Genomic DNA, 25,025 nt, shown 5'->3' with positions numbered 1-25,025 from the left:
TGAGATCCCACTGTAGTCGTGTAAAATGTGTCAAATAGTTTAGCGAACACATGGAAAAAGTCGCTGAACTAAAAACGCGCTTCCCGTATCTGTCCATAGTCCTAGAATCCTTATTAGGAGGATGAACAGAAGAGGAAGACTCAGACATCTCCTTTTTAGTGGCTGCTGCCACCACCATAGCATCAACGGGGACTCCTTTTAGGTAAGTCTTGTCCTGGGGGGCAGTAATGAACTTACTTGGCTTTCTAGGGACCGGTTCCACTGTGTCCGGTGTCTCCCACGCCCTTCGAGCAATCAATTCCATTAACTCATCGAAGGGCGGAGTAACCCAGGAGGTAGAAGGTTGAGCACCAAATGCCTTCAGCAACACTGACTCGTCCTCAGTGGGGGCTAGGGACTGCCAATCACACCTCTGTTTTAATATCTCCAATATGTCCGCAAATGAGACATCTTCGGAAGGTGATTTTGGGGACCCCTCTGACTCCTCCAAGTCAGTGTCAGACGTTAAAGATTCCTGTGGGGAGTCTAAGTGCCTCATCTTGCACAATCTTTTCCTCGGGACCTCATCGGAGGGGGATTCCGGTGAGGCCTCAGAGGAACAGGGGGCATCCTCTAGGGATGGCTGAGACAAAGGTGCTCCACGCTTTGGATGTGTCGTGGGAACAGAAACAGTGAGCGGCTCCTTAGGGGAGGGAGAAGATGCGTCCGATGTAGTGGTTGTCTGTGTAGACAAAACCTTCCTCATGAGGTCAAAGGCCCCTGAACCTCGGGCCGAGGACTCTCCCGGTTCCGAAGAACGTGGAAGAATCCGAGACACGGGGCCCAAGGGTCTCGACCCCGAGGACGGAGCCGAGCCGATCTGCGCCGAGGCCCCGAGAGGGAGAGTCGGCACCGAAAGGTCGGTACGACTCGGTCACGGAACCAAGGAGAGATCGTCGACTCCGAGACTCACCTATCGGTTCCGAGGGAGTCGAGGTAAGTGGTGTCGATCGTGCTATGGACGGTTTCGGCACTGATGGCTCCACTATCATCAGCTCATCCTCTTCCGGCTCCGAAGACTGGATGGGTCTCGAAGGAGGACCTGTTGGAGATAAAGGGAGGCCTTCTAGTTTCGACACCAACTGGGAGGAAACTGCAATCAACCTGGAAAGAGCCGTGTTCTCCATCAGTTTCTGCACGACACGATCCACATCAATATCAGAAAGTGGTCTGGAAGAACGGGTCGAAGGAGCCGAAGATGGCACCGACCGAAGAATCGATGGTGGCGGTAGTTCCGACACCGGTTCCAAGACCTGGGGCTCAGTGAGAGACAAACGTTCGGCCGCCCGAAGTCTGTGGAACCGTGACGAACCTTGAAGATGTACTCGGAGCCGATGACATGGGCTCCGACATCTTCGACCCTTCGAGACTTAGAAGCCTGGTCCGACTTGTCCAAGGCTTCTTGAAAAGCAGGCTTAAGAAGCCCCCTATCAATAAGTTTCCTGCGTCTATTTGTCATGACCCTCCCACTGAAGGAATGGCAAATGGAGCAATCCTCTTGCAAGTGGAGAGGGCCAAGACAGTAGACGCAGGAGGTGTGGTTGTCAGTGATGGACATTTTCTGTCCACACTGGCACCTTTTGAACCCACTTTTAGCTTTCTCAGACATATTAAGAAAGGTAATAAAAAATATAAAAAATATAAAGGAGAGTTAGAAGTTAGAAGGAAGTAGGCCCCAAAGGGAAACCTATAGAAATAAACTTGATAATATAACTAGATACACACACACACACTATATTAAATAAAATACAATTATTCACCACAAAAACTATAATTTTTAGACTAAAAGAAGCAAAAAACAAAACTATCTTATCTGTCAATTCTAAAACTCTGGTCTGAGCTCTCTGACGCGATGTGACCTGTTGCAGCGGCAAACTAGATCTGAGTAATGGCAGGGAGGATTGTGGGATATAGCCTGGTCTCGAGCTTCTCTTAGATGCAGAGCTTTGCTATGCGGCCGACTCGGAGCCGAGGATCGGCTCCGAACCCGTGTGTAAAAACAAACGGCGAGATTGAACACTCTCACATATAATTTCAAAACTTTTCTCATCTTTAATGTGACCTGTAACCTGTACAATTTAATTTAAAAACAAACAAATCTGTTAGGGGAATAAATATAAAAAAAATGTACTAAGCTGGTTGCATAAGTGTGCACACCCTTAAACTAATACTTTGTTGAAGCACCTTTTGATTTAATTACATGCAATTTCTTCATTTCTTTTTGGCATAAGTTGTTCATTGAAGTTACTTATTACTGAATTATATGTAATGCTCTGTCCCTCGGAAAATGAAAATGAATTGCAAATTGCTTCTATTCCTTTGCATACCGCATAAAGTTAAATTTCTTCACTTTTCTTATCCAGTTTGGGTGCATTTGAAAAACATGTGGACCTGCATGCATATGTTCCTTTGCTCTGTGAAATAAACCTTTCACTTTTCTGTTGTTCTTATAACATAGCCGGCTTGCAAGATTTCTTGCAATATATGGTCAACCTGTATGGTTGTGCATCCGGTACACTTGAAACCAGTAGAATTTCCTTTCTATGCAGACTGTTGCACTAAGAACATAGTTTATCTTGCTAAGTGCATGCATTCATAGATGTGTTCAAGCTAGACAGTTTGTTGAAGCTTTTTTTCAGGTGCTTACATGAAATGCCTGAAAACTGTGGTTTGACCAAAGCAAAGCTATACAAATTAAATACAGAATTGTGAATGGGTATGTTACTGCTGAAGTGTTTCAAAGTTATAATTTGAAGTGAACTTGACTTTGAAACAGGTGGCATAGATTGCTGGAGAGGCTGAACCGGAAATATGGCAAGGAAACAAGATACTAATATGAATACAGCAAATGACCTGTGTTAAGGCAAAACACAAAGTAAAAGCCAAATTCAGTAAAAATCATATATTTATATATAATTGGCCAAAGTAAGTATGGACATGAGGAGAAGAGAAAGCAAGCTTGGCAATTGCATGAGATGTGGAAGATGTACCTACTACGAATAAAACCAAGAAAAATGTTTACAAAGTATTCTCTCCTGAGTTCAGTGACTGATTTACCTAACAATGAATCAGACTGGCAAGCTAAACTCCTGATTTATGAAAATACAGTAGGCTTTAAATTTGGTTTATGGTCTTTTGTTTCTGTGGTATCATCTGATAGTTATGGAAGCATCTCAAAGCACTGAATGATACATGAAGCAGAAATGGAAATACATATCTCTGCTGGCAAACTCGAGTGCACTGGAAGGTCCCTAGTCATGTCTAATTATAACGGCACAAGCATGAATGCGAGGTCTGTACATAAATAACTTGCTCAGCAGAGCTGTGGCATGTGAGTTGGGCATACTGCCAGAATAACAAAATTAATGTGGAAGTGTTTGGTGAATAACAAAATTAATGTGGAAGTGTTTGGTGAATAACAAAATTAATGTGGATGTCTTTGGTGAAGCTGGCTTGCTTAATTGTGAGCTTGTAGATAAAGTTAAAGCCAGACACCTTCATAAATGGAAGAGTGCAACTGCTACAGTGGTCCATGAACTAGCGATGGGAGAAGAGGAAGTAGACGAAGGGAAACAGTCTCTATAAAAATGAGGAAATGGTAAAATATGAATTAATGACAGCAATCCTATGAAGGAAAGATGGGGGTGATGAGGAGAAAAGGTACAAAGAAAATTATGAGAATAGAGAGTGTTGTTGTCTCTTTTGGCTTTTCCCGGTTAGGGGTCGCCACAGAGGAACTCCGGTCCGCTAATGATTTGCAGCAGATTTTTACGTGCCGAGTTGCCAGCTCTGACGCATAACCTTCAACGTAGGTACGCCCATTCATGCACGTCTCCACACAGAAGACGCTCTAGCTGAGAATCGAACAGGACGTCGTACTGTGAGGTGACAACGCTACCGCAGCACCACCACCGCAGTCTAGAATAGAGAGTGTACAGATAATAAATCTGAACGTACAAAACATCTGTTTGTTTATACACACTTCTGCTGCTGACCATCAGTGGAAAAAGTTTATGACAGACCACAGTTAAAGAACTGGTGGTAGTTCACAAGTAAGGCAGAAGGGAGGTTCACAATTTACAGGATTGTTGCATGATCTATGAAAGTTGGACAGCTTGTTCTACAATGAGGGTGTATAATAAAAATAAATGAAGTCCATGCATCTATTACAGATATGATCCAGTCATTGCTGGAAGCCAGACATGGACATCAGTTCTCCTGCAGGGAATTACCACTGTGAAAGACTTTGTGCAAACTAATCTGCGCAACTGTAATCATATTGTGACAGTGGTGGGTCCTAACCTTATCACCCTGCTGTGTACTGCTGCACATCTGCCTACTCTGTACTGTGAGAGACTGGTGAGGACTAAGGATTTAAACAGTATTAGGGGATGCAGTATAGTCAAAATAACTTTAACACTGTATTCAAGACTAAGGAACTTTTTAACCTTTGTACTAAATTCAGCACCTATTTAGATAAGGAATAAGCAAGCTTGTAATACATTTTAAAGAGTATTACTGACAGAGTAAATTATATCTGTATGTTGTTGTGTCTTTCGGCTTTTCCCAGTTAGGGGTCACCACAGCAGAACTCTGGTCCGCTAATGATTGGCAGTAGATTTTTAAGTGCCGAGTTGCCGGCCCTGACGGACAACCTTCAACGAAGGTACGCCCATTCACGTGGGCATACCTTCGTTGACGGTTGTGCGTCAGGGGCGGCAACTCAAATTATATCTGTATACTGTTGCTTATTACTTGTGTCCCATCCACAACAGTTACAGTGAGCAGACAAGTTTGGGTATCAGTAACACTTCTGCTCTCTGGTAATATGGCTGTGTCCCTTTCATGAAGACGCTCAATCATTACAGGAGTAAATGGAAGGTGTCCTGCAATAACCACAGAATTCCAGTACACTGTTTGTTAAAAGATGGAGGAAACAGGTTGAAAGGGGTTATTTAAGGTAAAACTTTTAAGTGCTAAATGTACTTAATTTCAGGAAAGTGGGCACACACTGAAATGCTTGTAAAAAACTTTTATGCACTCTGTGTGAAATAGCTATTTATACAGGGTCTGTATTTTTTCCCAAAAAGAAATCTGGAAAGGGGTATTGGTAAGCAAGAATTCAGTTAATATAAAAAGATCATTACATATTTTTGACAAAGAAATGAGGAGGACAGCAAGCACATCTATTGAATGTAGTACAATTGTTGATGCTTTGGTGTAAGGGCCTACATTTCCCTTCACCCACTTTATTTATATTAACAGTGGTGGTGCAGCCAATTCCTTTATGAATTTTTCAGTCAAAGCCTCAACTAGATTGAAATAAATTAATAAAAGCACTAATTCCATGGTTGTACAACTGTACAACCATGGAGAGAATTGAAAAAAAAAAAACGCTAAAAACTATGAATCATTGCTCGAGTACTAACAGAAACCATCCAACACTGACTCTCACTGAAAAACAGAATGAAAGAGGGTGTGAAAGACACTGGAACACAATTCCTTTGCCTTTTAACATCACATTGCAACAGTGGTTAGGAAATTTTTTTACCTGGCACTGCTGACTGCAAAAGGTATTTCATCTAGATCCAAAGTTTGTACCCCTATATGTAGAATCATTGATCAGACATGTTATTGAATACAATGCTCCTTTTGGGATATATCTTACTAGACACATATCAAGCAGCTGGAAAGATCCAGCCTTCCTTAACTAAAAAGATTACAGGCTTAAAAGACAAGAGCTATCAGAAAAGACTGGAAGCATTGTCCTTTTAGTCACTGTCCTATGGACTTCTTCTGGGCAGTCAGTGTCTTGTGGGTCATTAAGGTTGCAGTAGTAGTCCAAGATCTCTTACATCTACACAAATCAAACAGTCTCAGTAATAATAGATCCATGGATCTAAACCTGCTTCTACAATTAATCAAAACATGGTGGGGAGAGAGATTTTTCACACATTTACCCCATCTCTGGAACAAACTTCCACTTCAAATTAAGCAATGCAACACACCATCTTCTTTCTAAAATGAGTTAGGCAACTATATATGTACTCACAAATTCACCCCAATATGACTGCCTATTGCTCTTTGAAAAAGGAGGTAAAATCTAAAGGGGTTACTGTCAAGGCATAATATGACACATGGCCCAGATGGACTTCTATTTTCTATGACAATGACTTGCATCTCACGGGTCTGTACTTAACAATTTGCAACCCGCCAAGGGTAGAGAAGCCATTGCATCAAATATTACAGTGTTTAGGCCTACAGTGTCAGTATTTTGGTCGTGTCTGTTTGAATCATCTAGTTAGGTAACCGAAATGTTACCTCATGTCTACTTTTCCTTTAAAAATCCAGTTTTTCCTGAAGCAGACAGTACTTATGCATGTATGTCTGGTGATCATTTGGAGAAGTGGGAAGGGGGGATGCATGCAGAACCATCCCCTTCCAAGAGAAAGACAGACCATCCACCTTCCATGCCAAGGGATGTGGGACCCTGGCACAAAATTTGGGAAGTTGTCTGTTCTTGGGGGAGACAAAGAAATCTAGCTGAGGTATACCACATCAATGGACTGTGTCCAGAAACACATCCCTGTGTAACATCCATTTGTGGGATTGAGTCATGGACCTGCTGCATGCGTCACCCACAACATTCTGAGTCAAGGGAATGTACACAGCCTGAAGGGAGAGCGATCTGACTCTGCAAAGCTAACTCCCAGGCTTGTACAACCAGTCTGCACAGGAGATGAGACTTTATCCCTCCCTGTTTGAGGACTGCAGTACTGCCTGTGAACCACCTTAGCACCCATCGAAAAAGCACAGACTTGAAGATTTGGAGGGTGAAAATCAAGTCCCTCATCTCCTTTATATTGATGTGCTCACTTGTTTGGCCTGGAGACCAGGCATCTCTGACCTTCCAGAATTCCATTGCTGCTCCCCATTCCAAATCTGAAGAATCCATGTACAGCTCCTGAGTGGGGAAAGGTGGTTGTAAGGGTAGACCTGGGTTCCTTGCAACTGGAAGTATCCACCAGTTTAGCTCCTTTTTCAAGCAAGGTAGGAGTGGAATAAAAAGTCCACAGGATGAGAGCGTTGCATCCAAACTGTCTTCAAGAACCACTGGATTGTTCTCATGTGTAACTTGGCTAAAGGGATCATGGGGATCGTGGAGGCCATGAACCCAAGAGGTGTAGAAACTCCCTGGCAGTTAGAGATTGGCGGAGCAAGAGGTCCTGGAAGTTAGGGACAGGACCTTCTCTGGAGGTAAAGAGGCTAGCATCCTGTCTACTTGAAACCTGCAGCCCAGGAAAATGTGGACTTGAGAAGGGATCAGGGCAGATTTCTGATAGTTGATCGTGAACCCCAGACTCTCCAGGACAGACACCATAAAGGAGAGATTCTCTTGAATGGTTTCTGGAGACAGGGCCTGAAGGAGTAGGTCATCTAGGTAAGGGAAGATCTGTATGCCCTGTAGTCTGCAGTAGGCTATGACATGAGCTAAGCATTTTGTGAAGACCCTCAGAGCTGTAGACAGTCCAAAGGGCAAAGTACAGAACTGAAAATGTAAGGAAGCAATAGAAAAGCAAAGATATTTCCTGAACTGAAAGTGAATAGGGATATACACAGGTAGGCATCTTTGGTGTCTAATGACACTATGAAGGCCTGGGGAAGAAAGAGGAAGAAGGGTGGGTGGTGTTAGCATACGAAAGGTGGGGACCTTCAGAAAGGTATCTAGTTGGGAAAGATCTGGAATGGGGCTCCAAGGGCTGTCCTTCCTGGGTAAGAGGAACATCCTGAAGTAAAATCCTTTTCCAACTTGGCAGGAGGGGACTTCCTGAATAGTGCCTTAAGAAAGCAGGCTGGATATGACCTGGAGGAAATATCACAGTTGCTCTTTTGGAGATTGTGGGATGCCCCTGAAGGAGGGAAGAGTTTTCCACACCATGAAATATCACTGTCTGATGACAGATAGGACCTAAGAGTCCTGGGTTATCTGATTCCAAGCAGGGAGAGAAAAAGAGAGGAGGAGACAAAAGAGTTAATGTGCCTGGAGACAGGCAGCCAAAGACTACCTGGCTTTGCCTGAAAGTGCTGTTTCTGGGTGGGAGTAGAAGTGGCAGATTTAGATGGGAGTTGTTTCCTAGGATCTCTCTTACCTTTGGAAGATTGTGGCCTGGCCAGTTTTCTGACAAAGGTGGTTTTGGTAGGATAATTCCTCTGAAACCTGGGGAAAGGGGAACAAAGATATGTTTTGGATCTTGCAGCTCCTTGCCCTTTTCTTGTAAAGATTTAAAAAGTTCTGCATCTGAGGTAAGGTACCAAACAAGGCCTTGTTGTCTGGAGGGGCATCCATGATCTATGTTTTAATATCATTAGGCAAAGGTTGGAGCCTAAGCCATGAATACCTCCTCAGGACAAGATCCAGATGCAGCTGCCCTTGCTGAGGCCTCCATGGCATCATAACTGCACTTAATGGAGTGCCTGGTAGCCTGGGCCAAGGAATTAAGAATACAGGAGAGCTTAGCCTTGATGGGAGAATCAGGGAGCTCATATAGAAGCTTTCCAGTGTCTGACAAAAAGGGATAAGGAATATTTGGCCATACGAGTTTGATAATTAATTGCCCTGAAGGCCAGAGTAGCAGAGGTATATACCATTTTCCCTAATCTCTCCATGACTTTAACTCCTTATCTGAGGGAAGCAAGGTGGTAGAAGGCAGCAATTTGGATGCCTTGTCTGCAGACACTGAAATGGTAGCAGGGTCTGCAGAGGGACATTTGAAAAGGAATTTGGAGTCCTCAGGCACCTTATAAAATCTGTCTGTGTGCTTGGGGGCTGGAGGCTGGGGATCAGGGCACTTTGAAGCAGCTACAAAGACATCTAAGAAGACTGGTAGAACAGGGGGTAGATCACAGTAACTTTTTTGGATGTTAGATACCTGGCAACAGTCCCACTTAAACTCTCTCATCTTCAGGATAATTTTTAACCATGCAAATTTCAAATCTCAGCTACACGCTCATCTTTCTTCCAAATGGGAATGTCCTTGCCATGCTCCAACTTAACCCCCCCATTCCACTTTGCACTGACTCATCCAATTACCTCTACTATTACTTCATCCCACCCAAAATAATCCCTCCCCTACTAAAAACTAATTTTCTCTCTAATATCTATTGTACTATACTCTCCAATCTCAACTATACTATTACCCTCTCCATGCATAATATTTTCCTACCCTACTAATGGCTAGTAGCTATATATTTTGAAATGTTAAACCTACAATAGAGTTTAACAAAAATATTCACTTTATGTAAATGTTGAAATTTTTGTATTGAATTATGTCTTTTCATTTTTGTAACATTGTGACAAGCCAATTGCAAACATCATGGAGCTTATCTGTAAATGTTTAATTAGTTGTATGAACTATGTCCTTTTGTAATATGTGAAATGTAACTTGCAATTATTATGGAGCTTTTCTCCCTGGGCCTCCACTGAAAAGGGCTCTTCTTGGCCCAGTGGACTTCCCCGGTCATCAAACAAATAAATAATTAAATAACTAAATAAATACATTTCTCCAAAGGAGATATCCTCCCCAGGGGAATCCATGCCATTGGATTTCTCTTCTTGTGAGGCATAACTCAAAGAGGAAAAGATATGGGTTGAATAAGCCACGGATTCATCTCCCGATGATTCCTCCTCATCTAAAGAGATCTCCTCAGAGGTCCTCTTTAAAGGAGTACAGAGAGGAAAGCAGGGAAAAAGGAGAAAGGGAGCTGAGGTCTGTCACAGGCCCATAAAGGCATTGAATAAGCCTTTGGAGAAGGCCTGCCAATCCGCAGTTTGATCCTGGGGAGCAGAAGAAATAAGTTCAGTCTTGAGCTTTTTCTTTTTTGGTACCTCCATGTGGTGGAAGGTGGACGGGCCAGACGTCAGCCTGCACCCTACAATGTTGGTAGAATCATCCTCCTGCACATTGATCTGGGTGATGCCACACAGGCCTTCAGTAATAACAAGCCGTAGTTCCCCCTATGCACGAGTCAGACGCCTGGGATTCCCTGTCAGATGTGCTGGTAGGGTCCTTCATGGTCTCCACTGTGGTACACATCAAAGGAAAGTCTGCCAATACCGAGACGGCCTCCGGGTCCACATCAGCCTCAGAAGAGACATCTGGATCTGAGGGAGCAGCAAGTACATCAGGCTGTGGTTTCTTGGCCTTTTCTGATTGTGGCTCGTCTGAGGATGTCGCCCCCATATCACATGCTAGATGCTTAAGGCATTGTTTCTCAAGATATAATTTCAGGGAAGCTAAACGGCTGCAAAGAGTTTTGGGTACGAAGGCCTTACAGATCATGGTCTGGGCCTAGGCAAAACTAGCAAAGGATGTGAGCATCCTTATGTGGAATCTGCCTTCCACACTGACACTCGCCCTTCCTAGCTGACATGTAATCACAGTCAAATACGATAGCCAAAATATTACAAAAAAACCCAGTGGGGTACTTATCTGAACCAAAGTTCACAACTTGACTGATGAATGACGGCCGGAGCAGACGATCGAACAAGCTGCATAAAAGTTCTGAGGTTGGTATTTGCTGACGTCCGCTTTACACCCATCTCTTTATGGCATACATATGTTTGCAGATGTGCAGTGTCGCACATACCTTACAGTAACTTTAGACTTTTGTATACTGGCCGGATATACGAGTCAGCCGGTGGTGGACTCCCTCATATTATGGATACTGCAGCATATGAATATAATGCCATTAATACAAGTGAATAATACAAAAGATAGCGTGGGTGTAAAACTATCTGAAAAATATGTCACATTATGTGGAAATATACATCACAAAGGAATAGTGCTAATCAGTTAAACCAAGGACAGAGAGGAAGAAGAGGAAAGAACTCATAATATATACAAAGAGAAGTACAGGAAACAAAATAATGATATCTATATTTTATTTACTACATATGGTTCTGATACCACTGCAGAATGATGCAGAAAAAAGATAAAACTACTAGCATAATATGGCACAGAAGAGTACACAAGAAACTGAACATTATCTCTGAAAAATCTGCACTCATCTTCATTGCTGAGGTACTCTCACAGTACTTTTTTAAAGTATTTTAATGTGACTTGAGGGTAATCCTGTGTTTAGGTCATACTGTAACATATGCAGTCATATGCAATTATACAGTGATACCGTAGCTGTGTCTGCTTCCCATGTAACCTTTCCAGTAAAGATTCTTGTTGAGTGTATATTATGTCTAGTAGCCCTCTTCATGCATTCATTTTGACTATGCTTTTGTTTTACAGTGCATACACTGCCAGAATAACTGATCACACACGATACTTTTGAGCTGCACCAGTACTGGAACATCTGGTGCTATGTTCTGCTGTATGTGAATTCTTCCTAAAGATGCCTTAACATATCACATTCACACGTAACAATATATCAGATTTTGTTTTTCATTTTCAATATAAAAGTTAATCATTACAGTTCTCTTTTGCAGTATTAACATTTAACTAACCAACATTATGATGGATTTCAGTCCTGAATCTTGTACCTGCAAACAATTATTCATTTTTCAGTTGTAGCAATAGGCCAGATTTCAAAAAGAGTTACTCTCAGTTTAAGTCTGCCCTGATTCTGAAAGACTTGCTTACAGTGCAAGTGACTTAGTTTGGTGTAAAGCCCACTTATAAACAGGCTTACACCAGTTGCCAGATTCCAAAACTCCCACTCTCGGAGTAAGTGGTCACTTACATAGGGAGCAAGTCTTATGGAATCTGGCTCAGTGTCTTCACTACAACCACCAATAGTCTTGAAGCCGCATGGAAAACTGTGTGACACCTAGAAATGGTGTACTCAAAACTCCTATTTGTATCTCATTGTGAGTGGTCCTGTAGAAAAGTAAAAAAAAAAAAAAAATCAAATTGTGCACTTCATGTTTCTTCATGGTAAAAGTGATGAAGCAATTAAGAAATTTAACACTAAATTATCTTTGTCCCCTGGACCTTGCATAGTGGCTCCACTACCTCCACCCAATTGGCACGTTCATTCTGTGGGACAGGATATGGGTAAACCTGTGTTAGGAGAGAGCCATATGGCCCACTTTTTCCTGGTTAGGAATCCCCAACTGCCCTCCTTTCCCCAATGGTGCGAGATGGGTGGTAGGAAGTGACGATAGTTTGCTGGTCCTCTGGTGAGGCCTACCCTCTTCCCATGGGCAACTTTTCTCTGAGGGAAGTGTGCCTCTACATTCTGCAGGTTCAAACATCATAGTGTTTAACAACTAGTGCTTCCAATAACTGTCACCCATGTGGTTAGTCAGCTCCACCTCCCTACTCCCAGGATGGGTGAACAAACAGTGGCTGCTCAATCTCATCGACCCCAAGCAGCTCCTTCAGGCACCTGAGCAGCTAATAGAACTTAGGCTGCCTGTGCCGTATCCCAGTATGCCATGAAGGTGGCCAAGGTATTTAACACTCCTTAACACTCCTAACCTTAAAGATGAGGAAACAGAAAAGCTAACTGCCTTGTCAGAAAAGTATCTGGCTTACTGTAATCCAAAAAAGAATCTTCCACATGATTGTGTCTTTCGGCTTTTCCCAGTTAGGGGTCGCCACAGCGGAACTCCGGTCCGCTAATGACTGGCAGTTGATTTTTACGTACCGGCTTGCCAGGCCTGACGCACAACCTTCAACGAAGGTACGCCCATTCACGCATGTCTCCACGCAGAAGACGCTCTAGCTGAGAATCGAACTGGACAGCGTCTTACTGTGAGGCGACAACGCTACCGCAGCACCACCACCGCGGGTCTGGTAAGCATTTATTATTGACTAAAAATCAAGCAGTTCAGGTGTCAACAGATGCTAACTTGACTGAGCTGAAACAGTGAAACACTAAGTCTGGTGACTTGCAAGATTCACTAATGAGACAGAACTTGTTTTCGGAATCAAAAATGATCAAGTCAGGGGCTGACTATGGACAGATGTTGATTTGACAATTGATAAAATGCTATATGTCTGCACATCAAGGGACCTTTCAAGCATGCAGTTAAAACACATCTGAGAAATTGAGTAAAATGAAAGCTGAGAGTGAAAGAGAGAGCAAAACATACCTCATACTGGTAAAACATATGAAATAAAAATATTGGAAACTATATGACATTCAAGATGCAGTTTGGTTAAAAAAGCAATCGGGCACCACATTTAATGCAAGTAATGTGGCTATTGGTACAAGAAAGCAAATTGAAGGGCCATTAATTGAGTAGGTGGCTTTGTGTAGGTCATAATTACTTTGCAAAAATGTGCAAAAGCTGAGTAAAATATTGCAGCAAGATTTATATGTACTAGAAGTGATGGAGCAGAGTAAAGCTGAAATATTTGCTGGCACAGGTGAGCTGCATATTGTGAAAGCAGTGCAGGCTATAAGCAGTCAAAATTATTACTTATGGTCTGAAAATGTGATTATATGCAAGAAGACTGCATTTAAACTCAAAATCAGATACTACAAAATATGATAATAAAAACATGCATAATGTCTGCAAGGGCAGCAGACACATTCATGAAGTACCTTCTGGAATTGAATGTATTTGTGAAATTCACAGCTTAAAGTTAGAAGCAAAGTTAATGCATATCTCTTAAAAAGAGTGGTCTAGAAAGAAATCGGTTAAGAGTGCTGATGTGGCTAGCAAATGTAATAAACACTATTTGACTATTTCATTGTTGGTTAACCAAAACAATTATGAAAGCACTGATTATTTATATCAAGCTTTTGATGTATTACTATAGTTCACTCTGATCTATTTGCTGTTCTAGGCTGTCTACCAGGAGTGTGCCACATTACGACTTCATAAAAAATAAAACCAGTTACACCTGATCAGAGAATAATCCAAGATGCATTCAAAAACAGAACTGATCAAAAACTGAAGTGCAAAGAAGCTATAGAATTAATTAAAAGGAATGACTGAAAGAGTGAACAGTATGGTAACAACAGTCAGGTGAGACAAGCTTAGAATATGCATAAACCCTCAATACTTAAATAGAGGGACTGAAAGGGAACATGATCAGTTTCAAACAACGGCTGTGGGTGTTGCATAGAAGCCTAACACTAACTTCTTCCCTGTGGTTAATGATGATCAAGGATATACAAACTAACCCGAAGCTTTGCAAAGTCAGCAGCCCTCTGGGTAGATAGAGGTTTCTATTTTGCCTTTTTGATTCTCATCCACCAGGCACCATTTCAAAGAGTAATAGCTGAAATGATTGAAAGCCTACAGTTGTCAATATAACAGGTGGTCTTCTAGTTTGGGAAGCTACTAAACAAACATGAGCTTATGACTTAACATGCTAGACAGATTAAGGCAAAGAGGCTTGAAACTGAACAAGAATAAATTATCAGCTCTCACGTAAATGCAACAATGTTTTGATATCTGTAGGCATCAATGCGGACTTTGATAAAGACAAAGCAATTGTAAATAATGCAGAAACACCAAGAAACCTCACAAAAAGTTATATATCTTCTGCATTCCTTGATATAATGCAATATATTTTCCAATTTCCAAAGTTACCAGCTGTGATAGCGGAAATAAGAAAGCCATAAGTACACAGTTTTACTTGGTCTTAGTTAATGGAGCAGGGCGAGTTCTTCAAGATACTAAAATATCTAGTTACTGGCATACCTACTATGAAATTCTATGAAGTGCCACAAGCAATTGCAGTTTGAACAGATGCTAGTAAACAATATCTTGGAGCAATACTGTTGTAAAAAGGCAGAACAAGAGAATGTGTGTCAAGAGTTTTGAATGATGCTTAAACACATTATAATTAAACACAGGAAGACCTTAGCCATAGGATTTAGCTGTCAAAAGTGTTATAACTATATCTGTGATAAATGCGATCAGATCACTGCAGGGTATATTCAAAATGTCTCTTCATAAAGCACTGGCTAGATTTCAAAGAATATTAATGAGTTTACAGACGTATGCTGTTAATGACAGTAGACAGGCAAACAGAATTGTTGGAAGATGCAATGGTGAATGGGTGACCAGAAAATGCTAAGTCAGTGTGTCCAGACATTAGTATATCCATTGCACAACATGACAATTGCTCATATGTGCAAAGCTTAATTTTTAAAATCAAAGGAGTTATTATTCCCACTAAACTACATTTTGCTGTGCTACATAAAACCCATGAGTCACATCTAGGGATTACCACATGCAAAAAAAAGCACCTATGGTGTCCTTTACTAGTCTGTGGTGTCTACAGAGACTGGAAAGATTGTTCAAAGGTGAAAAATCTACAATATAGTTCACAAATCAAAGTAAAAGTTTCCACATGAAATAGTGGATATTCCTGAGATGAAAAAGAAAATACATCTGTTTTAATACAAATTTACAACATTACCTTTTTATGTGTTGACTGCTATTCAGAATATCCAAAAGTAGCACAACTGTGTAAGACCAGTGTCATCAGAGCTCAAATCTATTTTTCTAGACATAGTAGTCTTGAAGTAATATCATTAAATGTTTTAGAGGTTATGCGCCAGGGATCAGATACTTATAATGTGATGCAATAGGATTTTAAGCATGCTATTGTGACTCCTACATGTCCACAGACCAATGAGTAAGTGGAATGAATTGTGCAAAATAACAAAAATTTGATTTAAAAAGATATCTGAAAATCTGGTCTCCAATCTTTCTTTTCTAGAATACATAAATAAACTACCTACCTCATAATTAAATAATAATTAGTACCTGGCTATACATATGCATACCTACATTACCCACAGCCAAACATGACACACTGCCAATATAAAATGTCACTGTTTAAAAAAACAGTAATTGCTTACTTTTTTTTCAAATTATGTCATTGTGCACTCAGTCTCCGAGACAACTTATTTCTGTACTGCACGTGTACATCTGCATACATGAGGACTAGTGTGCAATACCATTGTTTATATGCATAAATCCCATAGGATTACTGCCACCACACACACTGATGGTGACTAATGGTAAGTTGCATTTAGAGTTTACGTGGCTTCTTTTCAATACATGAATATACGTGGTGTTGTTAGTGTGTCTGCCTTATCTGGTTTTCATTTGCCTTCAAGCAGGAAGAGACTAGCTTGTTAATGGTAACTGAAATATTTTTTTCAAATATTTGCTTGTAATTCTCAGTTTGTTAACTTAGATAGTGCATTGTCTAAAGCAGAGTAATTACCAGTTGCAAAACACCAATCTCCAAGTTCCACTAGTTGACTAGCTGCATGCTCACAAATGCCACATATAATGGATACCACGTGTGTGACTTGGCAGGGATCAAATGCATATCTTGAATTATGTCTTTTCATTTTTGTAACATTTTGACAAGCCAATTGCAAATATCATGGAGCTTATCTGTAAATGTTTAATTAGCTTTATGAACTATGTCCTTTTGTAACATCCTGGGCCTCCACTGAAAACAGGCTCTTCTTGGCCCAGTGGACTTTCCCCGGTCATCATGCTTAAATAAATAAATAAATAAATAAATCTTGACTTTGCTGCATGCAAGTCACATGTCCTCTGATAGATCTTCACATTGCAACAAGCTGAACCACTTCCCTTCACCAAGATGGAGAGCTACCATCAGCCACACATATCCTTCCTCATCTGTTTGGTTCTTCCCAACACCTGAGCTGCTAATCGAACTTGGATCACTAAGTCATTTTTAGGGCTTTAGCTCTCTATTTCATTTGGTTCCTTCTATGCTCAGTGTTCAATTCTCTACAGGCAAACACACCCTTCCTGGGACTATCCAATTATCCTCAGTGACATAACTGTTGTTGACTGGGAGCCATGGGTTAAAGAGGTTTACTAACACTAGTGGAATAACAGCACCATACTCAAAATTAAATTGTTTTGGCTTCATTTTAGCCACTTCAGACAAGAGTTACCTTAGGAAAAGAAACTTCGTGATTTTTATAACTTGGTGCAGTTAAATATTCGTGATAATCCCATCGCATTTATCACGTCAAAGACTGCAATTTACTAGGAGCTTGTAAATGAATGATGCCCAGTCTTGAAGCCTTAACTGCACTGAATACACTGGTACTTAACAAGTTATTCAATATGATGAATGAGCAGTTACCATCTCCAAAGTGAGTCAAGTTACCCTTCTAAAGGAATAGCATTATATGTTGACTCTGTCTTGAAAACTTTCAAACCGGTTCCATAATGGCACACCTCAAAAAATGCTACTCTACACACAGCACAGTGGATCCCAGCCATAAAGGTAGAGAAACAATCCTTTACTTCACCCACTGAATATCCACTGGCAGATAAGGTTCATAGTGTCAGTGGCACAACAGTTGCTACAAGACCAGAAGGTGGGTTCTACACCTACTTCAGGTGACAGGACCACTGATACTACAATGCCACATTAGGGCGAGTGATACACTCCTGAGTGTTTCATTCCTTGGCTGAGATATTAAACCAAGGTCCCAACTGCTTGAGTTGGTGGTAGCTCAGGATGATGTAAAAGATCCCATGACACCTACAGAAAAGAGCTGGGAAAGTTTCCTGATACATAACCTCAGATCTCCCCTGAAAAGAAGCCACTAGCCTAGCAGGGCTTATTCTGTTAAAGGATAAATAAATTCACTATGATGCTGTCTTCTAATTGAAAAGCCCTGACAGTGGGCCATACCATCAGCTTCTGAAAACCAAAGCATTACCGAAAACATAATTCTCTCTTTCCTTTGGTTACCTACCCTCATAAAACTTTTAACCACTAGTGAAATTCATTGCGTCATCCAGTTTGCCAGTGTGAGGTATAGCCAAATTGCCAGCAACTCAGAGAACTCAAATGCCCTGTAGCTCTTTGATAATTCACCTGTTATGAGTGGCAATACATATCTCTGTAATGAATGTCCCTTTGTGCTTGCATGGGGAGAAGCACTTGGGGCAGACAGATTTGGCTGATGAGGTACATCTACAGATCCTGGAAGAAATATGTGCAACAACTGCCTAAAGCTATACATAAATAAGACCGACTGTAAATATATTTAGCAATGTGTTATTTATTATCTGTCTACTTACTTATGTTAGCAACATTGAAGGATTAGGCTTAGGTATCTATTCATGTGCATTATATTGTATACTTCATTTGTCTGCATTTCATCAAGTTTAATAAAACTGCCTTAAGAAAACTTACAGATCTCCTCTTTCTCAGGACGGCTGCTTCCGCTGGATGATTAAACCTGAATTTATGAGTTCTTCCAAGAGTGACAATGTCACCTATAGTTAAAATACAAGGAATATTTATATAATAAGTAATAATCATAAAATATAGCCAAACTTGGTTAAGTACATTACACAATGCAAACTGTAAAACAAATTAGAAAATAATTAATTTTTTTTTCTGTTACTCATTTCCTCATGATTACCTCTAAATGAAGCACAAAATTGAATTAGCTTTTCTTATATCCAACATGTATGTAATGAACCGTTTTTTCAAATTCTGGACTGCTGTAGTTTTATGTCTGTAGTATACACCAGAGTAATAGGTAATCTGTACATCTGTGGGAGCACATTACATGCAGTGCAGTATGTCAAACCTACTTCATACGGTTTCACTGTTTCTCCCTTTCACTAAGGTGATTTCCAGTCAGCTTCTGCTCAATGATGTAATGTGCCGAAGAGGAAACTAAGGCTACCCTGCAATACCAGGTTACAGCTCTTACAACTACTGAGAAGGAACCTGTCCAGACTGTTATAGAAACCTGGAGCCCTTTTCTCAGCCTTTCTAAATTGGGTATAACTTTTACCTCTAGGCCTTTAGCACATGTATTCAATTTCTCCCTGGTTAATTGTATTTTAGCTCTTCTCTGGAAGCAAGCAACATGACAGTAAAACCTCTTCTAAAGAGAAGCTTATAGAAACTCACACAATTTTTGGCTCATAACTTTCCTCATTGTTGCCAAGATCTTTAACAAAAAAAAAAAAAAAGCAAACTCTTTCTGCTTTTCCCAATTAGGGGTTATCACAGCTGATCACCGGTCTGCAGATTGATTGGCAGTGGTGTTTTTATGTTGTCGAATTGTCAGCCCAGTGCCCAACCTTCACAGAAGGCACACACTCACACGCACCTACCTGCATGTCTTTAAATATTCACTCAACTGCAGGGAGGACATGCAGACTCCGTTGCGAAAAATCAGTTCCTGGATTTCATGGATAAGTAAGACATTACAGCTCCAATGCAGAAAGTTTGCTTAGGATATGGCACAGTACTTTATTGTTGTCACCTGAAGATTCTGCTTTTTATTGTTTCAAGCATGACCTCAGGACGTCTAACTGTTCAACATTTTAAATAAAAATATGATCTTGGCTTTCATGCCATATTGTGGGATGTCCACAAAAGCCTGAATTTCAGACTTCAGTCAATCAAATGATTTTCTTATTATCTGTACATCATGGCAATTATGGACTCTTCCGCAATCTTGTTAAGTAAGGCATACTCGAAGGTTATGTTTTGGGTCCCTTCTTTTGTCTCTATAAATCAACAACTTTTAGGACATCAAAGACATTAAGGCAACTGTCATGTAACGTTTTGGGTAATTATGGACCAATATATTTGTGATTTAGAAAAAGAAAAGTAAAAGAAAAAACTGAAACTAGAATTTCAAAAACTTTGGTGCTGATTTCTTCCTTTCTTTATGTGTTACTATTAATACAAATAAGAAACACTCTAGGCTATTTAAGAAAGTGAAAAAAAAGAAAAAGGCTACTTGAGAAAGTAAAAAAGAAAAATAATTTCAAATGCTCTAGCACCTGTAACAAATCCTACTGAGAAAACAAATTGGGAAGGCTACCACCTTCTTAAATGAAAATGAAGGTCAAGATGTATTTGCTTTAGTGACAATTGTTAGATTGGTGACTTAGCTGGAATTCACTGAATGCAGTTTCCATTACATACTAGATGAGTGCTGTTTAGAATTCACTTTACATGTATTTTCTAACTGAATGATGTTGGTTTAGGGACAAACCCCAGCTTGTTTGTGTTCAATGATCATTCTGATACTCCCACCTTAGTTTTGGCATTTCTCCTGTTGATTTACTTTACATTCCTGTTCAGAGGCTTGATATTAACTACAACTGCACTCCAATATTTGCTGTTTTCATTGTTGATGACTTAGAAGACTTGTAAATCACTGTTAACTGTTTCAGTGTTGTCCCTCATACTTCAAAGTATTATGCTGGTGACAAACTGCAGCAGTAGAGATTGCAGTTTTGTAGTCCTGCTCTTCAGCATGTAAAATTCCTATAAGATACAAAGTATTATTGGATACCTAGACATGATAGATGTTAGCACATCTGCTGAAGTGAGTAATAAATGTTAGGCTATTATGTTAGGTAAGAAAACATACTGGCAAACTGTTGCAAGGGCATAAAAGTTCTTTGACTCTTGGAAAGCTTGCATTAGGCCTGCTCAGTATGAGGATGGGGCATACCATCATGTGAGAATCAAATATAGCAGCATATTTCTAGAAAGGGGAGCATAATGGCAAAATAAGCTAGGAGTCAAAGATCCATTTTAAGTTGAAAGTAAGAATATTAATGAACAGCAAAAAATAAGATGGCCCACAATAGACACCTGAGGAGTCCTGTGGGAATATGTAGTAACCATTTAAAATGTTGGGACCCGCTAGAACAAGTCCTGAAATACAGAGACTGAATGTCCGAAATATCGGACTTGCATATACTAAGTCCATGTTGACGTTTCTCAGAATATTAACCCTTTTCTCTGAGGCATGGTGATCTTGGAGTTGGTACATGTAAGATTTGGGGGGGGGGGGGGTTTGCTCCCTGGAAAAAGGAGTTGAAAAGAGAAGAGTGATTTTTGAAATGTGCTCTATCTTTATCTTGGCAGCACTCAGCATTTTGAATGCCGACATTTCAGTACGGAGCTGTGATAAGCATCCGTTATTTTAATGAACAGACACAGTCCTGTCAGGCACATGGTTTTGTACTCAATGACAGAGGAGCAATGCAACTATCAAATGCTTTTTCTTTGCATTAGAGATGAAGCACTGTGATCAGAACTCTTTCTACATTTTTCCAGAAAGAGTTTTTATCACATTTCAGACTGCTGTCATACTAATAAGAACTTGCAACTTTGCTGATCCTGAAACATGGCACCATACTTCTAAAAGTATTTCTGTTGTTGACAAGCCCTTTTGTTTCAAGGAATTTAGCAAAGAGTAGAAGCAAAGACTAGATCTAACATCAGATGTATTGGAAGGGGATGAGTATTTGGGTATGGATACAAAGACGATGTCTCCAAATACAGTCAAGCACAGTCATTTACATACTGGCTGTCCCTGGCTTTGCAGTCTTTCCTGTAGTAAAGCCTGTACAACTGGAGAGTTGAAGTTAGGCCATTAAAACAAACAAAACAGCTCCTTGCTAATATTCACAAAATAGCATTAAGATAAATTACCAAACCAAAAGCAGGTGTAATTATGTGGGAGTGTCATAGGAACCTGTCCTCCTACTTAAAAATGTCTAGGGCATGTCATCAGGGACAACTGTGCTGGTTCCACATTTCTGCATATTCTATGAACAGCGGAACAGTTTTGGCCTACCGAATGCACTGTAGTAACGGCATGCGGATACTAGGACAATATAAAGACTGTAAAAAAAATTACACCTTGAAGGCACATATACTGTACTATGATGACAGACCTGCTAATCCAATGTTTTTAAACATACGTGTGATTGCTAAAGAACATAAGGCACTTCCGAATGTGGCTGCACTCTGTGTGAAGAATGGCATCAATCCATTTACTGTCCTTAAAAAGTACCAAATAACACAATTCCAAGAGTTACTTTTATATTACCTCAGATATAATGTTGAACTCTCACTCAGAATAAATAAGTAAAGCCATATGGCACATCTAAAAGAGTGATATGGTATGTCTAAATGAATAAGGTAGAAATCTAGCCAGACACTAAGTATTATAAAGAAGTAAGCCAACAGAACCTATGACTTACTGGGCAGGTGAAGTTCACAGAGTAAATGAGAGACATACTACACAACTGAATACCAACTTCAAGTCTTTAGTTAGGATCTTTAATGACAGATTATATGAGGTTGTGAGGCAACTGTTAAAAGCAGAAACAAGCAGAGAAAGCTTATGATATCAGAAAGGGCTTGTAGCTAGTGAAGAATTTGGTTGCTTATCTGAGAATAGTGACAAAAGGTTGACTGTAGCAATGTAAGCTTTAGGATTTCTTTTGACAGGATAGCCCATTTGGGTCTGTTTATGGATATGACGGATTGTGGTTTGGGGGAATATCTGGTAGCTGGATTTTTGATATTTATAGTTCTTTGAAGTTTGCATCCCATAGATTAAGACTATATACAGAGGGGTCTGGCTGTAATGAGTGGTATTAAGCAAGGACAACCATTATGGCAATTGTTTTTGTTCTGTATCTGGACTTCACTGCAGAAGCTCTTAACTGGAGCTTAAGGCAAAGATGTTATTTCCATGAGAGTTAGACATATCCATGTATATTGATTTAAATTGTTGATTTGGACTTAATGGATTAGCATAAAGGGTGGATGAAGGAGGGAGTTAAGTTTCTGAAGTGTGAATTAGCTCTTGTTATTTTGAAAACTAACTTGAAAGAGGGTGGAACACATTTTTGAGGTAATAGAGCAGGTACCAAGTTCAGAGTGGTATATTCTGAAACACTGAAGTGCAAAGATGTTGAGATAGGAAAATGTTCTTCAGAAGTGTAGAGAGAGACTGCAAGGTTTTGGAACAAGTTTAAGATGCACTACACCCAGACATACTACTGATACAACAATTCACCTCCTTCATGTACTCATTTTTTTGGCTTTCCTTTCCTCTAGACAGCCATACATCTTCATCCACATCAAGCTCTCCTTATCAATGAGTGATGGCCCCCTCACAAAGATGGAATGTAGGAAAGAAGGTCACTAAAGTAGAAGTTAAAAAAAAGCTGAAGTTATGGAATGCTTGCGAAGCGAAGGATTTGATGTAGGTCTAACACAGGTTACATCACAGCAGGATGCAGTGAGTCCCCAAAGCAGGGAGAAACAGGAAGATCAGGAAACATCTGAAGAAGAAATATGGACATGTGAAAGAAAAAGAGATTTAATATGGTGTAATATTTATGCAAAGGAGAACGCAAAACTAACCAATACAAAAAGAGCAGCACCAAAGATATTTGAAGAGAAATACAGACAAAGGAATCCAGACATGAAAAACTTTACAATACAAAAAATAAGAAGACAAAGAGGAAAAAGAGATTAGTAATGGAGAAGTTAAAGAAATAGAAACTAAGGTTATGGAGTACCTACAAAGTGAAGGATTGAGTGTAGAAAATCTAATTCAGAAAGCACCACAACAGGACAGAGTAACGGATATCCAAATTAAGGGAAAACTAGTGGAACAGGAAGCAACTGGTCACGTGTCATATGAAGATAATTTGGAGCCCACCACAGGAAACCATTAATAACGTTCACTTGAAGTAGACAGTAAGGGAAGGAACAGGAAATTTTGGAAACTCTGATGCGGTCAATGTTAAAGAGTGATAGGCCAGTGAGTTCCCATATGATAGAGCAATGGACTGCACAGGATGAAATTGATGAGACTGTGTCACAGGAAGATGCTATAAAACCTTCTATAGAATGAAAGAAAGAAAAATGGACACGGAAAGAGAGATCTAATATGGTGAAATATTTATGTAAAGGAGAAAGCCAAACTAACTAATACAAAAAGAGCAGCTCTAAAGATATTTGAAGAAAAATACAAACAAAGGAAACCAGTTATGGAAAATTTCGCAATACAAAAAATAATTTCACAAAGGGGGAATGTGGAAAGCACAGTTGTGTATAACCTTACCATAACAGTAGATGTCCTTCTCTTTACTGCTGCAGTATTCTTTACAAAAGGGATTTTCTGCCAAGGGTAGTCCAATGTCTGGCCAGTATACCAAAGCCTTAGAATTTTATAGACATCATATGTCACATGTATGCTCCCCACTCAATGCATGAGGCATAAAGGTGATGTACAGATCTGCATATCTCAGCAGTGAATAGTCCCAGGATGAACAACAGTCCTAGGAAGTAGTAGACATGTGCATCCCGAAAGAGAACAAGGAAAATAGTAGAGCAGAAGGGGGAGGTGGGAGGCAGAAAATACTGCAACAGTGAAGAGAAGGACATCTACTGTTAAAATGAGATTTTACACAACTGTACTATGTCCTTCCATACCACTGTTGTAGCATTATTTATAAAAGGCAGAGTACAAAAGCTCAAGAAGAAACTTGGATGGACGAAGGCCCAGAAGAGCCCTCAAGAAATCCATGCAAGATAGCTCTGGCAAAATCAGCTGTTGCTCAATTTGTAATGCTTAGTCAAAGTACGGACAGAGGTCCAAGTAGCAGTCACAAGGATGGAAGTGATATCCAATGCTTTGAAAAAAGCACCAGAGGAAGCAACAGCGCCAGTAGAATGAGCCTTTACACAGGTAGAAAGGCATTTTCCATGAAAGGAGTAACAAAAATGAAATGGCCTTAGAGATCCATGAGGATATGGCTTGCTTTGAAACAGCCAAACCCAGAGAACTGGGATGAAAGGAAACAAAGTTGCTCAGATTTGCGAATGGCTTTAGTCTTATGTAAATAATATCTGAGCTGTCTATTCAAGTTCAAGGTGTGAAAAACCTTCTCACTAGCAGACTGCAGATAAATAAAAAGGGAGGGCAAATTAATAGACTGATTAAAAGAGAATTCATTAACCACCTTGGGCATAAAAGAAGGATTAGTATATAGAGACATCCTATCCCTATGAAAAAACAAAAAAAAGAGGAACAGCCATAACAGCCTGGAGTTCAGAAAACTCTCTTAGCTGAAGAAAGGGCAAAAAGATCAGTCTTCCATGTCCAATGTTGCAAAGAAGTTGAAGCTGCAGGTTCAAAAAAGGCCC

At 40.2% G+C, this 25,025-nt stretch overlaps 1 protein-coding gene across 1 annotated transcript in view; it reads right to left on the bottom strand.

Annotated features, from left to right (window-relative positions):
* Positions 1–25,025, bottom strand: part of STARD9 (StAR related lipid transfer domain containing 9) — a 1,457,104-nt gene that overhangs the window by 442,221 nt on the left and 989,858 nt on the right. The window contains exon 19 of the mRNA XM_044073541.1: positions 18,222–18,304. Within this exon, the coding sequence (XP_043929476.1) occupies positions 18,222–18,304 (83 nt within the window). The remainder of the gene's footprint in view (positions 1–18,221; positions 18,305–25,025) is intronic.

The sequence above is a fragment of the Protopterus annectens genome, chromosome 6.part0 (assembly GCF_019279795.1).
Source record: "Protopterus annectens isolate FY-2018-M chromosome 6.part0, PAN1.0, whole genome shotgun sequence".
NCBI lineage: Eukaryota > Metazoa > Chordata > Ceratodontiformes > Protopteridae > Protopterus > Protopterus annectens.
This window is presented reverse-complemented; position numbering and strand designations above follow the sequence as displayed.